Source organism: Pygoscelis adeliae, unplaced genomic scaffold, assembly GCF_000699105.1.
Source record: "Pygoscelis adeliae isolate BGI_AS28 unplaced genomic scaffold, ASM69910v1 Scaffold101, whole genome shotgun sequence".
Taxonomy (NCBI): domain Eukaryota; kingdom Metazoa; phylum Chordata; class Aves; order Sphenisciformes; family Spheniscidae; genus Pygoscelis; species Pygoscelis adeliae.
The window spans coordinates 8,340,537-8,354,684 of record NW_008824238.1 but is presented as its reverse complement, the minus strand read 5'-3'; the positions used below and the strand labels follow the sequence as shown (position 1 = coordinate 8,354,684).

The 14,148-nt window shown below is 36.4% G+C and overlaps 1 protein-coding gene across 1 annotated transcript in view; it reads right to left on the bottom strand.

Moving 5' to 3' along the window:
• ARFGEF1 (ADP-ribosylation factor guanine nucleotide-exchange factor 1 (brefeldin A-inhibited)) overlaps positions 1–14,148 on the bottom strand; it is a 101,075-nt gene that overhangs the window by 32,745 nt on the left and 54,182 nt on the right. The window contains exons 10-19 of the mRNA XM_009335081.1: positions 13,980–14,113; positions 10,256–10,490; positions 5,753–5,852; positions 5,493–5,632; positions 5,280–5,388; positions 4,057–4,258; positions 2,887–2,998; positions 1,444–1,649; positions 1,261–1,345; positions 285–456 (exon numbers count right to left, since the gene is read on the bottom strand). Coding sequence (XP_009333356.1) covers positions 285–456; positions 1,261–1,345; positions 1,444–1,649; positions 2,887–2,998; positions 4,057–4,258; positions 5,280–5,388; positions 5,493–5,632; positions 5,753–5,852; positions 10,256–10,490; positions 13,980–14,113 — 1,495 coding nt within the window. The remainder of the gene's footprint in view (positions 1–284; positions 457–1,260; positions 1,346–1,443; positions 1,650–2,886; positions 2,999–4,056; positions 4,259–5,279; positions 5,389–5,492; positions 5,633–5,752; positions 5,853–10,255; positions 10,491–13,979; positions 14,114–14,148) is intronic.

The following is a 14,148-nucleotide window of genomic DNA, read 5'->3' as shown; positions in this document are numbered from 1 at the left end:
ATCGCTGTTCAACAGCAAAACCTGTTTTCTCCACGGTCAATGCACTGAATACCAGGAATTCAGATGCAAAGGGAAGCGAAAATAAGCAATTGCATTTAACACAGATTTGAAGGTAGCATCGTGCATTTATGTGAAAAGGAAAAGGATATGAAATTAGAAGTTAGGACTCATTTTGAGTTAAGTAAGTGGTGCTTGCTTCATGCATCTCTCGTTTTAAAAAGGAAATAGCTTCATGAAACTGAAGAGCCAACACTTTGAAGAAAGCTAGCTTTGCAACTACTTACTTTGTTTACTGGATTTTGTGGGTATTGTCAATTCTTTTGTTTCTTTCATTGAAATCTTTTTTCCAGCTATTTCATTATAGATAGCAGACAAATATTCTTCAGGGAGATCTTTACTGTCATTGATACCTCTATTCATTTTAATATACTGTTCTTTTGTCATTTTATTCTTAACCTGAAACCCAGAAAGAAGCTATTAATATCAACAAATGAGGCAAGTTCATAGCAGTTACAATGCTGCCTATAAAGCCGCCAAACAGATGAAAAGCTACCATTAGGGACAAACCTGCTGATTCAGAAGACATTTTTAAGTATCCAACATGTGCAGGACTACACTGTCAAATCTACAAAATAATGCAAGGCCATGTGGACATTACAACACTCAAACATTCAGTAGGATCTGCAGATCAATTAAACATACATTACCAAAAAAAAAGTGTTTTATCTTGTCATACAGACCAAGCTATCTATTTTAAACATAATCCCATAATCTCATAAGAGTTCAATACTCTTTCCAGATTTTGCTTAAATAAATTATGATGGCTAATCACCGCAACTTTGAATATCATGCACTGCAGAAGTGAGCTGTATTTATCAAAATAAAGCTGCATTATTTTTTCAAACAGACTGAAATCAGGAGCAGATTTGTGTTAAAATCAATGGGTAAGTAATTACACAAGTTCTAGCTTTGACTGTAAGTTAGATCACTACTGTGAGTGCTGTAACATGAAAGCAAATCCACACAATTCCTATTCAACACAGAGTAGGGAAATAATACCTTACAGAAAGGTCTAACCAAAAAACTTAAAAATCTCAACACCCACGGAACACAATACCGTTACTTAAAAGATGCACAAACTTAAGCTACCGTATTTCTTACACACATATTGGTGTTAAATTGAACATCAAGCTTTTACAACTACATTGTCACAAAGCCTGAATGTCTATGGATTACACAAATATTTTTCTAGCAACATACCTGTGGACTGTGAAGATCTGTTGTCAACATGATAATTGAGTAAGCTAAAACATATGCAGTATCTGCACTAGCAAAAAGAGTTTGCCTGAAGGGGGAAAGGAGAAAAAACAGCAAATTTAACATATTAGGATTTTTTTCATATTATTCAGCTTTCCAAAGTTCTGAAGACAACATATGGCTTACCCTTGGTTACATTCTAAGTATCTAGCAGCAAATTTCTCCATTAGGCGATCAATTTTTTGAGCCTCCCCTGGAAGACGAAATCCCTCTAGAAACATGCGCAGAGCTGAAACAAAATCCTTTCCTGAAAAGTCGTGTTGGTCTACATATGCATACATGACTTCTTTGTTAAATTTATCATTGTCTCCCAGGAACTCCCCAACCTGAGTCTAAAATAAGAATAGAAAAGACAAACTAGTGCATTTACACTGGGGGAGAGGAAAAGTAAATAAGAACAACAGTCATACTGCCCATATGTCTCACAAAAAGAGAGGCCTGTATGCAGTTAACTAAGACATATTCCTGCTTCTCCTATACTCTCTAAAGCAAAGTATTTTGGCCATATATTCCACCATAATGCTCTTACATGCTCGTATCTGCCTATTTTCATCCTTCTCTGGTTTTACTCATGTACCATTTTTTTCTATTAGATGAATTCCACATGTGCACAAGACAAAGTTAATATTACCAATGATTGATTGTTCTCTGCTGTAATGATTTTTGTAGTTAGGAAACTTACTACAGGAATGAAAAGCTTACTAAACTCAACTTTATTCCCACTAGAGTACAGATCTCAAATAGATGCAAGTGTTGCTCAAATATAAATAGCTGGTACTCAAATACATTCAACTTGATCACTGTCAATGCAACACAGTACAGTGAAAAATACTGTGCATTCAGACAAAGATGCCTGTATATGTAAACTGAGGTTAAAAAATTGTTTTGATGGCTGATTCTAAGTTCTAATACTGAAATTTGTGACTTCAGTCACAGCTGCAAGCATGGGCATATGCAAGCCTTTCCTTAGAAAACAATGGGGGTGGCTACTAAGCACAGCAGTGCAGACTGCCATTTCAGAAAGCTAAGTTTTTCATGACAATACCAACATGACATATTCTCACCCTCCTCAGCCAAATATTGCAGGACCCTTCCAAGTCCAGCAACAGCTGATAGCTGTAAATAAAATCAAAGAACTAATCTAGATTAAATAAATTCCCTTTGGGAGGCAGCAAAAAATGCTTTTCATGTTATTGCACCACATTATTCTTCAGCCATCTCTGAAGGACAGTTACTACTGGCAGTCCCTTATTGGACTAAAGTACATACACTTTAGTAAGTTGCTTCTAGCTATACTACCAACCAAGTACAAGTTTTGAGTCAGCTCAAGTAGGTCAGTCTTTTCCTTTACACTTCGCTGAACTGCAGGATGCATATAGTACAGGGTATAGCTCTAATGCATACTCCAATTCAAATTCCTTGAGCTTACAGATTTTAGAAGCGAGAGAAGTTTCCTTTTCTTCATTGTACAATAATGTTACATGCTTTAAAACACTATCATGTGATTTGCAATTAGTATAAAAACATCAGCATAAGCAAAAACAACCATCAGGAAAACAGTTTTCTTACTGAATCTAATCTTTCCTCTTGATGCAAGAACTGAGCAATATCTTCAGGGGTAGTGCCAAGCATTCCTTGTTCTTGCAGGTACTGAATCCCCCTCTTTGGTTTCTTATTGAATCTGTACAATCAAGATCAAGACGGAATGAGTTAACCCTTTTACCCATGCACAAAGCCGTAACAGCTTAAGTAAAAAGATTCAATAATTTTGGATGAGGTGTTGAAAAAAATCTATGTATTAAATATTTTTCCTTTATCCTGTGCATTAGATAGGAACGAGCTACTCCCTTCTATGATTATTCCCTTCATCACTGGATGATTTTATGCCCCCCGGAAAACATCCTCCTCTTTCTCTTTGCTACATAACTGCCAGCATGGCATCCAAGCAGCTCCCAGCAGAGTGAGCTAAACACTATCATTTACTCTAGCACTCAAGAAGAAAAAAAATATTCCACAGAAATAGCAAAGTCTTGGCTTGGAAAGGAACAATTATGCTCTGTTGCTTTTTGTTTTAATCTGTATGAAACAATCAAGAAATCCATGAGTTGCCTGTTAAGAATGGAAATGTACAAGACAAGAAACCAGGTAACTGAAAGAAACTGAAACCCTAAAGGACTAAGGCATGTTTGTTCAGGGTCTCAGAACTATACTACAGAAAACTTTTATTTTTGCATAAAGTGACCTCACTGAGGAGGTAAGGTGACAAGGCTGAAATCACACACAGAAGATTCATGTCAGACTGCACTGAGAAATTATACTATCCTCCAGTTCTAATTATGATAAGTTAATTAATCAGAAGGAAGCATCAGCTTAAGCATACAGGCACTTTCATCAGTAACGTGTACACTAAAATGGGTCGTATTCAACTGATCACGAGTTCAATGTTCTTTTTATCCAAATATAAAAATCTTATTTTTAGACAAGCAGGTCTGGAGAAAAAAGAACAAACATTCAGAGTACTCATCTTCTAGCTGTGAGGAATTAGGTTAACACAAAACACTGTTGACAGGCTCCAAAGGGGACACCATTTAGCACTCTTTCACCAGAGGAAGTGCTGTTACATCCAGAGTTTTTTTCCTAACACAAGATGAGTATCTATGAGGAGAAGGAAGAAAAACCCAGGAATCTTCATAGCTCCAAAAGAATCCACCCTCCCATGGGTGATAAAAGGGCACTCACAAGTCAATTCCTTGTTCTATTATTTCCTTTTGTTGCTTTAGGACCTCAAACTGCTCTGGGTTGTCAGTGCCAGACATCTGTGTGCTGTAACTGCCAATTCCTGATGAAGCAGTAGAATCCAAGGAATTTAAGCTTCCATATCTGTTAATTGTCTCAGGGTGTTTGGTTTCATTGTTGTCCTGTTCTGTGGGTTTTTCTTGGCCTATAAATTGGAAAGGGTTACATACATACAAAATACATACAGTGAAAAGAAATTAAAGGCACAGGTTATTCTTCAAATCCTCTCTGAAGGCTTCTAAAACTTACTAGGGTTATCTTCAATGATCTGTTTATTTTAATATAAATATTCTGCTTTTGTTTTGGTTGGGAAAATAACAAAAAAAAAATCACTACAACGTATCAAGGAGGATTCTTTCAGTACATCACATATCTGAAATTTAAGCCTTAAATTACAACTATAATTTGTAGGCACTTGGAAAAAAAATATACAACACCTTAGAAACCAAATTACAGATCTTTCCTTTTATTTTCAAGTCCGATGTTACTTTTGACCTGAAGCAAATCACACTATTCTAAATTTTTGAAACAGACTGTCTAAAAGTGTTTATGATCAGACATGCCAAGAGTTGGTGCTCTCAATTCACAAAGACAGGTGTGCTAACCACCTCTAAAAAGGTTATTACTTCACCTACCAACTTTAAGCACTTAATCTGAAAATTCTGGCATAACCTTAGTACTTTTCATCTCAGGTCAGATGGAAACAAGATTAAAACAAGTAATGATTTAGTTACTTCACTGCTTATAACATTTCAAGTTCTATAGCTATATATTAATAAATAAAAAAAAAAATACTCTCCATCCAGCTTGCCTCAGTAGTAATTTAATCAATATGAAGTTAGATAAAATTAGGGGAGCTTCAAAGTAAGTTTTGTGATCCTTTTAAAATTAGAAATACAGAAAATAACAGAATTTAGTCATTTTCAGTATAGTAGCTTTCTAGGAATTCATACAATTAAGAAAAAACAACTTGACAACTTGTTCAAATGACAACAATCCAAACTTACCAATATTTCTGCCAAAGAAAAAAAAAGTTTATTTTCTCTTTTTTTAATGCAAGAGATTTTACCAATCTGGACACTAACAGTATCAAAATACTGGAAAAAAGCACTAAACTCCTGCAGCACCTCTTTATTAAGCCAGCAGAAACACATCTCGTGCCTTACCAAGTGTTGTCTGAGAATTGGGATTTACATATTGATCCTTACTCCACTCCACCATGCACTTCAAGATTGATACTAAGCATTCTAATCCTTTTTTTCTCAAACTTAATTCCTAGAAAAGATTTCAAAACCAATACATTAGTGGAATGGAGAGTTTAGTCGTAACCTATCATGCCAAGAAACATGAAGCTTCATAAAGTTTCGTGGAATTTTTACCTGAACGTTGGACATGCCAAGTTCTTGGCTACCCCTTCCTTGAGCAATCTTTGATAGGTCATTAACCAGCCTTTCAAATATATTTGCTGCATTTAAATCACAATCATAGTTCACGTAGATGTCCACTACGCTCTGGGCATCTATAAACGAATTGACATTGTCAAACTTGGAACAAAAACTAGATCATTCAATGAAAGGCAAGTACAGTTTTGTTCTTTAGCATAAAAATGTAAAAACTAGAACCAAACGGTCCTTAATACCTGCACATATCCTTGTCAGCGTTTGTATAACCATCCATTTATGATCAAATGAGCTAGTAGAAGTTTCCAAGATATACAGGAAAATTTCTTTGAAGAAAACCTAACAAATATTCCAGGAAGAGGGAGAAAAAAAAATCTATTACAAACACAGCCGCTAACTTTGATGGCCAATATTCTGACAAAATTCTGAAAGCAGCACTTTAGAGGTACAGAAGATACGAAAAAACAAAAGGAGGAAAGGAGGAAATACAACTTACGCTTGATACATTCAAATTAGGAATTCAAATTATTACTTATGTACTTCTGGAGTTTTGTCCAGATGAAGAATTTGGTTTATATTCTGATCACTCAAAAACAGAAGAACCAGGAATGATGTGAAGTCCTGAAGGACAATTTTGCCTAACAAGAAGTCTAAAGCTGCTGTAGAGTTCATTTGGGATTTTGAAAGGAGAGGTATTACCTCACCACAACAGATTTTCTCTACGAGATGATGATATTATGGCACAAACATAACAAACAGCCACTTACGCCAATTTAAAGCATCAGACCTTCATTAGAAGGGAAACATCTTGACACAAAAGAATCGAATTACGGTATTAGATTATTGGAAGATGGGTACTGGTTAGGCACAGCATAAAAAATGCAGCAGGTCCATTAACAGGAAAGTTACTCTTCCCTAAGAGATATTAGTTTTTCCTGAAATCGCTTTAGTACAGATGCTTTTGTTTGGAACAGAGACTATTTTATCCCCTCTCAATTAGTTCCTCACCAGATCCCTTAGTATTATAGGCAGACTATTTCAGCTGAGCATGCTTAGCAGCTAGGGCAGGCTTTTTCTCACTTCTTCCCTAAGCAGCAACTGCTGTAACAGCACACGAACTCAAAATGTGAACTGCTATATGGCATTACATCACCATCCTACACAGCATTACATCACCATTCTGCACTTCTGAGAGCTCACCTCTTCATAGCCAGTTGTGGCTACCAAATCCACCAACATGTATTTTTTCTAGAATGCTGCCAATAGTCTCAAGCCATCAAGCCTCTCCTTCTCCGATAGCGGCATGCAAATATCCAAATATATAACTACCCTTGTTTTTAATATTAGATATTCCCTTATACCGCAGAATTTTTACAGAGATTTTTATGCTATTAGCCAGGTAGGATAAGCATAAGGCTAATTTCACTTTAAGTCACATGTTCAGGGAAAAACAGCAACATTGATTTTTAAGCAACTTTGATGGTAAGCTATTTCCCCAAGCAAAATGTGCTAACAACATTTCCATTTTATTGGCCTCTTTAGAGAAAGAGAGGCACACAGCACAATCCCAGCTACTAGTCTTAGTAAGGAAAGCATCCCTAGGAAACAGGAGTTCAACACATAACAGATCAAAGGCTTTCAAGCATTTAAATATACTCAAGAGTACTAGACTGATTTTAGCCGCAACTTTATGTAATCCAAACAAAGGAAGACATAAAATTTTAGTAAAGGTCATGCTATGAGCATGACCTTTAGTTACATATTTGCTGTTTTCTGATTTTTTACTGAAAAATGGTAATGTTATATACCCTCTGGAATCAGGAAAATATTTTTTTTTCTGATAGAGAATTTAAAAAAAGAAGTCACTGATGGAGCAGAGAAAAAAGTTTCAAGTATAAAAACTAAACCCAAATCTAAGATAGAAGAGAAATTATCTGGAAGGTCTGCATACTATGAAGACACTTTAGATCTCTCTGCTTCTGATACAGAGCTGACTTCTTGCTTCTGGTGACAACTTTGGACAACCATATCTTGGAATGAAGAGCTTCTCAAAATTATACTGATTATTTACATTTCAGATATTTAAAAATGCTATCTATCACTATGTTACTTATTGCAGTTCATGTCACAGAGTTGAAACTTTATTCCTAACATACCAGAAAAGTAAACCAGAAAAGAGATAATTATTTAGTTTGGTCAACTGAAAATAAGAACTTTAAGATAGCTTATTCACAGTTATGAAAGGGTGGTAATGGTAAGTATAGCTAAATGACACCCCAAATCCCCTGATATCCAGGACTTGATTTGCTGCAAATATATTCATTGACCCATTTAGAAATACAGTTACAATACAATTAAGGTACCACTCAAACTATTTTAACTGTCAGAGGGCAGTGTTAGCTATTTAAGTCAAAGGACCAAGGGAGGGTTACTTTCAACAGAATCTGAAACTATTATTTTAAAATACACCAAAAATTTCTTACACAGATGAAGAATGCAGCCTCAATCCCAAAATATATAGATTTTGCATATTATAAATCAGAGCATATGGCTCTCCTTACAGCTCCAAGACACAAACTGAATATGAAGTTATCTACTCGTCTACCCACATCTTCTCAATAACCTTTAGGATCAGTAGCTGAAAGAAGAGGAATTCTTAGCTCACAACCAGGAAAAATTCAGAATAAGTTTCTAGAAATTGCTGTCCCCCATACTTTGTAATGAATACTTTGGCAGCATCAAGCTTTTGGCTTTCATATTTGTGAGGAGGAAATGCAGCCCTGCTATGTGGTGATGGTCCTAATTTAGCATATTCTAGAAGCTGCTACAATAGCGTATGGTATCCTATATCCAATTTTCCTCAGATATGTCTTCGTTTTCTGTTTGGAATTTGGGGAAAGGATGGCAGTGATGGAAGCTCGTCAAATTTCTGTCAGGGAAGCCGGATTGCAATGCATTTACCACCTACACGCTGACTTGTAAGCTCTGCAAACACACAGCGAGTCCAACACTTTCTGGGAAGCAGGCTGTGTGACTGAAGAGCAGCTCGGCCCAGTCTGTCTGATGTGCTGAACGCTGCACATGCACTACACTCTTGTTGAGCACACACAGTTTGTCTTGAAAGTCTTCAAAATGCATCATATTTTCAAGGTAACCTGTATTTCTATCCAAGCTATGCTCAAGGAAATACCGGAAATCCTATCGTTTCTTCCCCAAAAAGGCATCAAAATAACCTGGTAAGTGATCAGAACACAATACCCTTCTGACACGGTACTGGCAAAATGAGGTTCTTCCTCCAAAGCTGCCACAACATATCAATTTATACAATGACGTCCATTGATGAAGAAATCCCTGAATTCAAGGTCCTTATAACAGCAACATTATCAACATTTCTCAGCATCTTTTCACATACTTAACCTCCACACTTAGGGGGCAATCTGTAGGTTTCAGTATTCACATCAACTCCCCAAACATAAAATGACCAAAATGAACAGTAGGAACACACCGCGCACACTACTACTTTATTCACCATGGAATGAAAATCTTTAACACATGGGACACACAAGAGGGTATCCACGTGGTTCAAATGGACAGAATCGTTCCAAGAAGCTGCTCATACCCTACAGCATAAGAATTGGAAGTCAAGAACAAAGCCTCTACATATGTCTTGCTTTCCCCTATGACTTCGAATGTATCCATCCAGTGAGAAAATCTGCAATGTCTGTCAGGATGCGGATAACTCTTATTGCTAAGAATATGGACATAACTCTACTTATGGCCCAAGGAGTTAAATCATGCGTACACCTTTTGAGACCTGAGGAAATGAGATTATCTTATTCAGGACATATATTGATGTTAGGCCCTGATATACAAAGGGAAGTGGCTACAATAATCAAATAGCTGGGATTTCCCTAGAGAAAGAAATCTGTTCAAGTGACCGCAAAGAGAATCCACAATGCATTTCAAGTCATTTTTTATTATTCTAAAATTCCTTTGCAAAACCATATATTAAAGTCTTTTCATAAGTGTACTCATTTTCTTAATTTGTACTATGCAGCGCACAGCTAAACTTCCTAATTGCATTATTGAACATCGGTCGACCGAGCTTACCCACAAACCTACTCATTTCTGAGTTTCAGCGTCATTCTGTGATAATACCATGCCACAGCCAACAGAAAACTCGGCTTTTAAATAAAGGAAACTAACTTGTATAGTAATAGTAGTGAGTATGGGCATAATGTTATGATTGTAAAAATTCACCTCAATCAGAGTAAATCAAAGCATGTTTTGCACTGTAAGATTTCTTATGTTAATGTCTATTATTAAGTGATGAAATGGCCTATTTATTTATTACATACTTCATTTCATGTTCTAGTTAAAATTTGATGGAAATTTTTTTAAACAAAAGTTTTCCTATCACCTTGCACTTCACCAAACAACTACTGTAAGTGTCATATTACTTCTGATGTTACAGAGCAAATCTTATTCAATTTCTAAGTATTCCAAAGGCAATGCTGGTATTTTACTCAAAGGGGGCTTCAAGGGCATTGTTGCAAGCAAGTCCATTGTCACTGGGTGAAAAAGAGCTTCTATGCATGGGAAGATCTGGCAAGTCTTACAGAAAAGCTGAGATTCAGAAAGGAAAACAAATTTATCTAAGCAAGACCAAGCTACACACAAACATAAACAAATGTTCACTTAACACCCCCCCACCCCTTAAATTAGAAATTCATGTAACATACCTCAATCTGCATCTTTAGATGAGTCTTAAAGTTTGAGAGGAGGGTAAGAAATATGGAAAGTGAAAGTTCAAAAACTTCTGGAACTGATGAGACTCCATTTTTTGACAGTGCAACACAAAGGTACTGCTTAATAGCATTAATAAACATCTCATTTGTCCTGAAGACAGGTCCTGCATTTTGCAGAATGGACAGAAGCAACTGCAATGAAAGAATCTTTGATCGCAGTTCATGAGATCTAGAATAAAACAACGCAGCATATCAGCTCAGTGTAAGTCGTAAAAAATAAACGTTCTCTTGAAAAGTCAATACACACCACAATGATTTTGTATGTGGAATGTTCATGAAATAAAGTCAAATTTGACACAACCTGGTGTAGGAAGAGTCATAAAAAGATGTTGATCTTTTTTGTTAAAGTGGTCACTCTTCAGCCAAGAAGGTGGGCAAGAATAACCTTTCCAGTTACTGTTTCTCTGCATTACTGTTGAGCCACTCTCTCCTCTGCAGCACAGCACCGCAGAACAGCAGTAACAGTAGGCAATGCTGTCCACCTTAGCCAGAGGATAAAGGGAGCATTCTTCCCTTTTAATGGATTTTTGGAAGATTCCATCTAAAATATCCACCCCATCTACAGAACCCTGACTATGAAAAGGTGGAAATTCCTCCTCCTCCTCTACTTCCACCAGCATGCAGAGTTGAAGGACCATAAAGACAACAACTGTACTGCCTGACCTACTTCCTCCCAACACTGAAATCTCTGTTCTCAAATATAGTATTTTATATTGTTTATCAGTCACTGGCCCCATCCCACTCCAAGAGCAGCTAAGAAACATAACATGCCTATTTTAAGCATGGCAATAGCAAAGTCAGGCAACTGCAGTGTTGTCAAGTGCTCCACGGTAACATCACACTTCTTACAGACTGAAGTAAGCTAGAATTCATGTCAGAAGAGCACTACTATTTATGCTTTTAAAAAACAAAAGAAAATAAAACCAGAAACAGCCAAAAAACCCACAAACCACACACACAACAAAGTGTAAAGGAAATCCCGCATCTATGAAAATATAATGCAATTTAAATAGCATTCTGCATGAAAGCATTATCTCCTCAGACTCCTGATGCTCCTTCCCCCTTTCTGATCATTTCAAAAAAAACTATAACTGTTCTGAAGAGCAGGTATAGACACAATGGCTTTCCCAACAAGAGAGTCCACAGCTTTCATTAAACAACCACCCACTGACAGAGGACAGTTATGAAACATAAGGAACAATGACAGGAAATTTTTCATACAGTACAGCCCAGACACGGTAAGGAGCGCTTCAAGTCAACACGTGACACACGCAATAGTTGAATATTTGCTGTATACTGCAAAAAAACAAGCTTAATGAAGAAAAAAAAAAAGTAATTCCAGTCTAGCTAAAAACAAAAATGCAAATTAGTAACAAGCATGTTGCAAATAAACTCAATGATTTCTGCACGCTGGCAAATAAAGTGGCTGGAGGGGAATCAATCTGCAAACATTTCAAACTCAAAAGATAATCCCAAGCTTAGACATTTTGTCTGAAGACGCTTTTGAGAAGCAAAACATAGCCAGTCAAATTGAGTGAGGAACATGTTCCTCCCATTCCTCCTAATGGGTTGCAGGTCAAAGGAAATGCTCCAAAACAGCTCTCTGCAGGAGTTCTTCAGGAAAATGCCTGGCTCTGGACACTCCACAGCTGCATGGAACCTAACATAACAATCTCCTTTGATGCAAAAGGCTTGATTTTTACATCACGTTGTGTTTACATCAAGTGTGCAGACAGCACATGACCAGACCATACTTGGCTATGAAACGTAAGAATTTAAATATGAAGAGAATTTCAATCATAAATAAAATATTAAATATTGCCTACTTCCAGCAAGTGTCAGCTCATAACTGAAATCCTAACTTGCTGGCCTTACCAATTCTGTATGATGTGTAAAGCCCACTTAATTTAAAACAAGTTTAAGGACTAAAAGCTAAAAAGTGAACCTTCAAGACATTTGTCCCCCATCTTATTTTATTCCAGAGAAAAAGGAGATAAAGACATTAAGCAGGTTCCCAGAAAGCATAACCTTGATCTCAACTCCCAGCCCTGTGATTTTAAGCTAAAGGTCCATGTCCAGTTACTTAAAATTTAAAAATATTTTCATTAAAGACTTCATAGCTAATTTCACTATAAAGATGTTTTTTAAAGAGGCAGATAAGACTTTTTTAAAATGCATGCTACGCCTCCTCTTCCAATTACAGCATGTTTGTAATAGTGAAGAAAGCCATCAATGCCTCAGAACCACGAACCACCGATAAATTCTAGGCACTTCTCCAAACACAGGACGTCTTTGAATGCCTTTGCAGCTAATTCTTGTTGCCCTAAATGCCATTTCCTCCAATTTGTTCTATGTGAAGAGCTTAATCAGTTCTAATACAAACATCAAGGACTCCATGGATTCAAATGAGATGGTACAAGTGCCTCAACAGCTATTGCTGCTCTTCCAGAGGGAGTTAATCCATTAAAGCCTTTAAAATAAATGGACAGTCTTAGTCTCAGAGAACTGACTAAAGACAACGGGATTTTCATTGCATTTCCTGGAAGACAAATTCTCAAAAATAGTGAGGAAAAACCTCATGCCTCAGTCTTTGTCCTGACTTTCCACAGTGCATCACTAGACAACAATTTGAAAATGGTTCTAGACTAACCCTTCAAAACCATTTCTACTACATCATTTTTTTTCAAGCTTATTAAATCCACGACACATATCAGCAATTAAATTAAACTCTCTTAGAGTTACTTGCTTTAAAAGTTAGACCTTGGAACAGTAAAGCTGATTTTATTTTGAAGAATACTGGGCCTTTGATCATCATCAGAAGTCATACTACAGTTTTAATATCTTAGGAACAAAAAAGTGTTCCTCTTGAAAATTATTATCAATTGTTCCTAATGTGCAAAAAAATTCTATCCAAGATCAGGAAAGCGAAGTTCTTTGTCAACACTCACAACTAATACTAGCACCCATCTAAAGAGGAGAATAATTTTTTTTGGTTTACAATGAACAATTCTCTAAGCCAAATTGAAAACATTATATCTTCAGTCAGAGGACAAGATTTCCAAAACAGCCAAATAAAGACTTTTTTCTCAAAACACTTGAGTTTTGATTAAGGAGACTGTCAAAAGTGTCCAACCTGAGCAAAAGAATGAAACATTGTATCATAAATTTATCATAACCAGTATCAGCTCAAAGTGAGAGCTTATATTAAGATGAAGTAGAGTTGGGTACGTGTACCGGATAGCCAATATGCAAGAGACATAAGAAATTGTGAGGCATAAACAGCAACCGTTACAAACCTAGGTGTTACTTAAAAGCAGAGCAACATTAGCTGAGACCAAAAATACCTGAAGACCTTCTTTACAAACCCTTCTGAAAAGTGTTAGAAAGAGCAACTAGGAAGAACATGATGTACTTACAGGAAGCATAGGCACTGTTAAGAAAATTCTAAACAGGTAGATGGGTAGCAGCAGTTGCTTTCATTTAACATACAAAAGATGCGATAAAACATAAAAGTACCTTTTCAAAGTTTCTAGAATCTTTTTACCATACCATTATTTTCTCAGTAACTGAGGACTCAGAACTCTTAAAAATATTTAAATAAATTATTTTTATTTTCAAATAGAAAAGATTCATTATGAGAACTCTTAATTCTACTTACTTTGGATCTGGCGGTCCATCTGACAGGGGCTTCATGGAGAGTTTACACAGTGACCTGAATACAAGGAAGGCATCCTTTTGTAAAATGTGGGAAAACTTAGCACCAGGGGTAGGTCCTGAAGAATTTCCAGATTCCTAAAGAAGTTAACATATTTCAGTATTCCATTTTG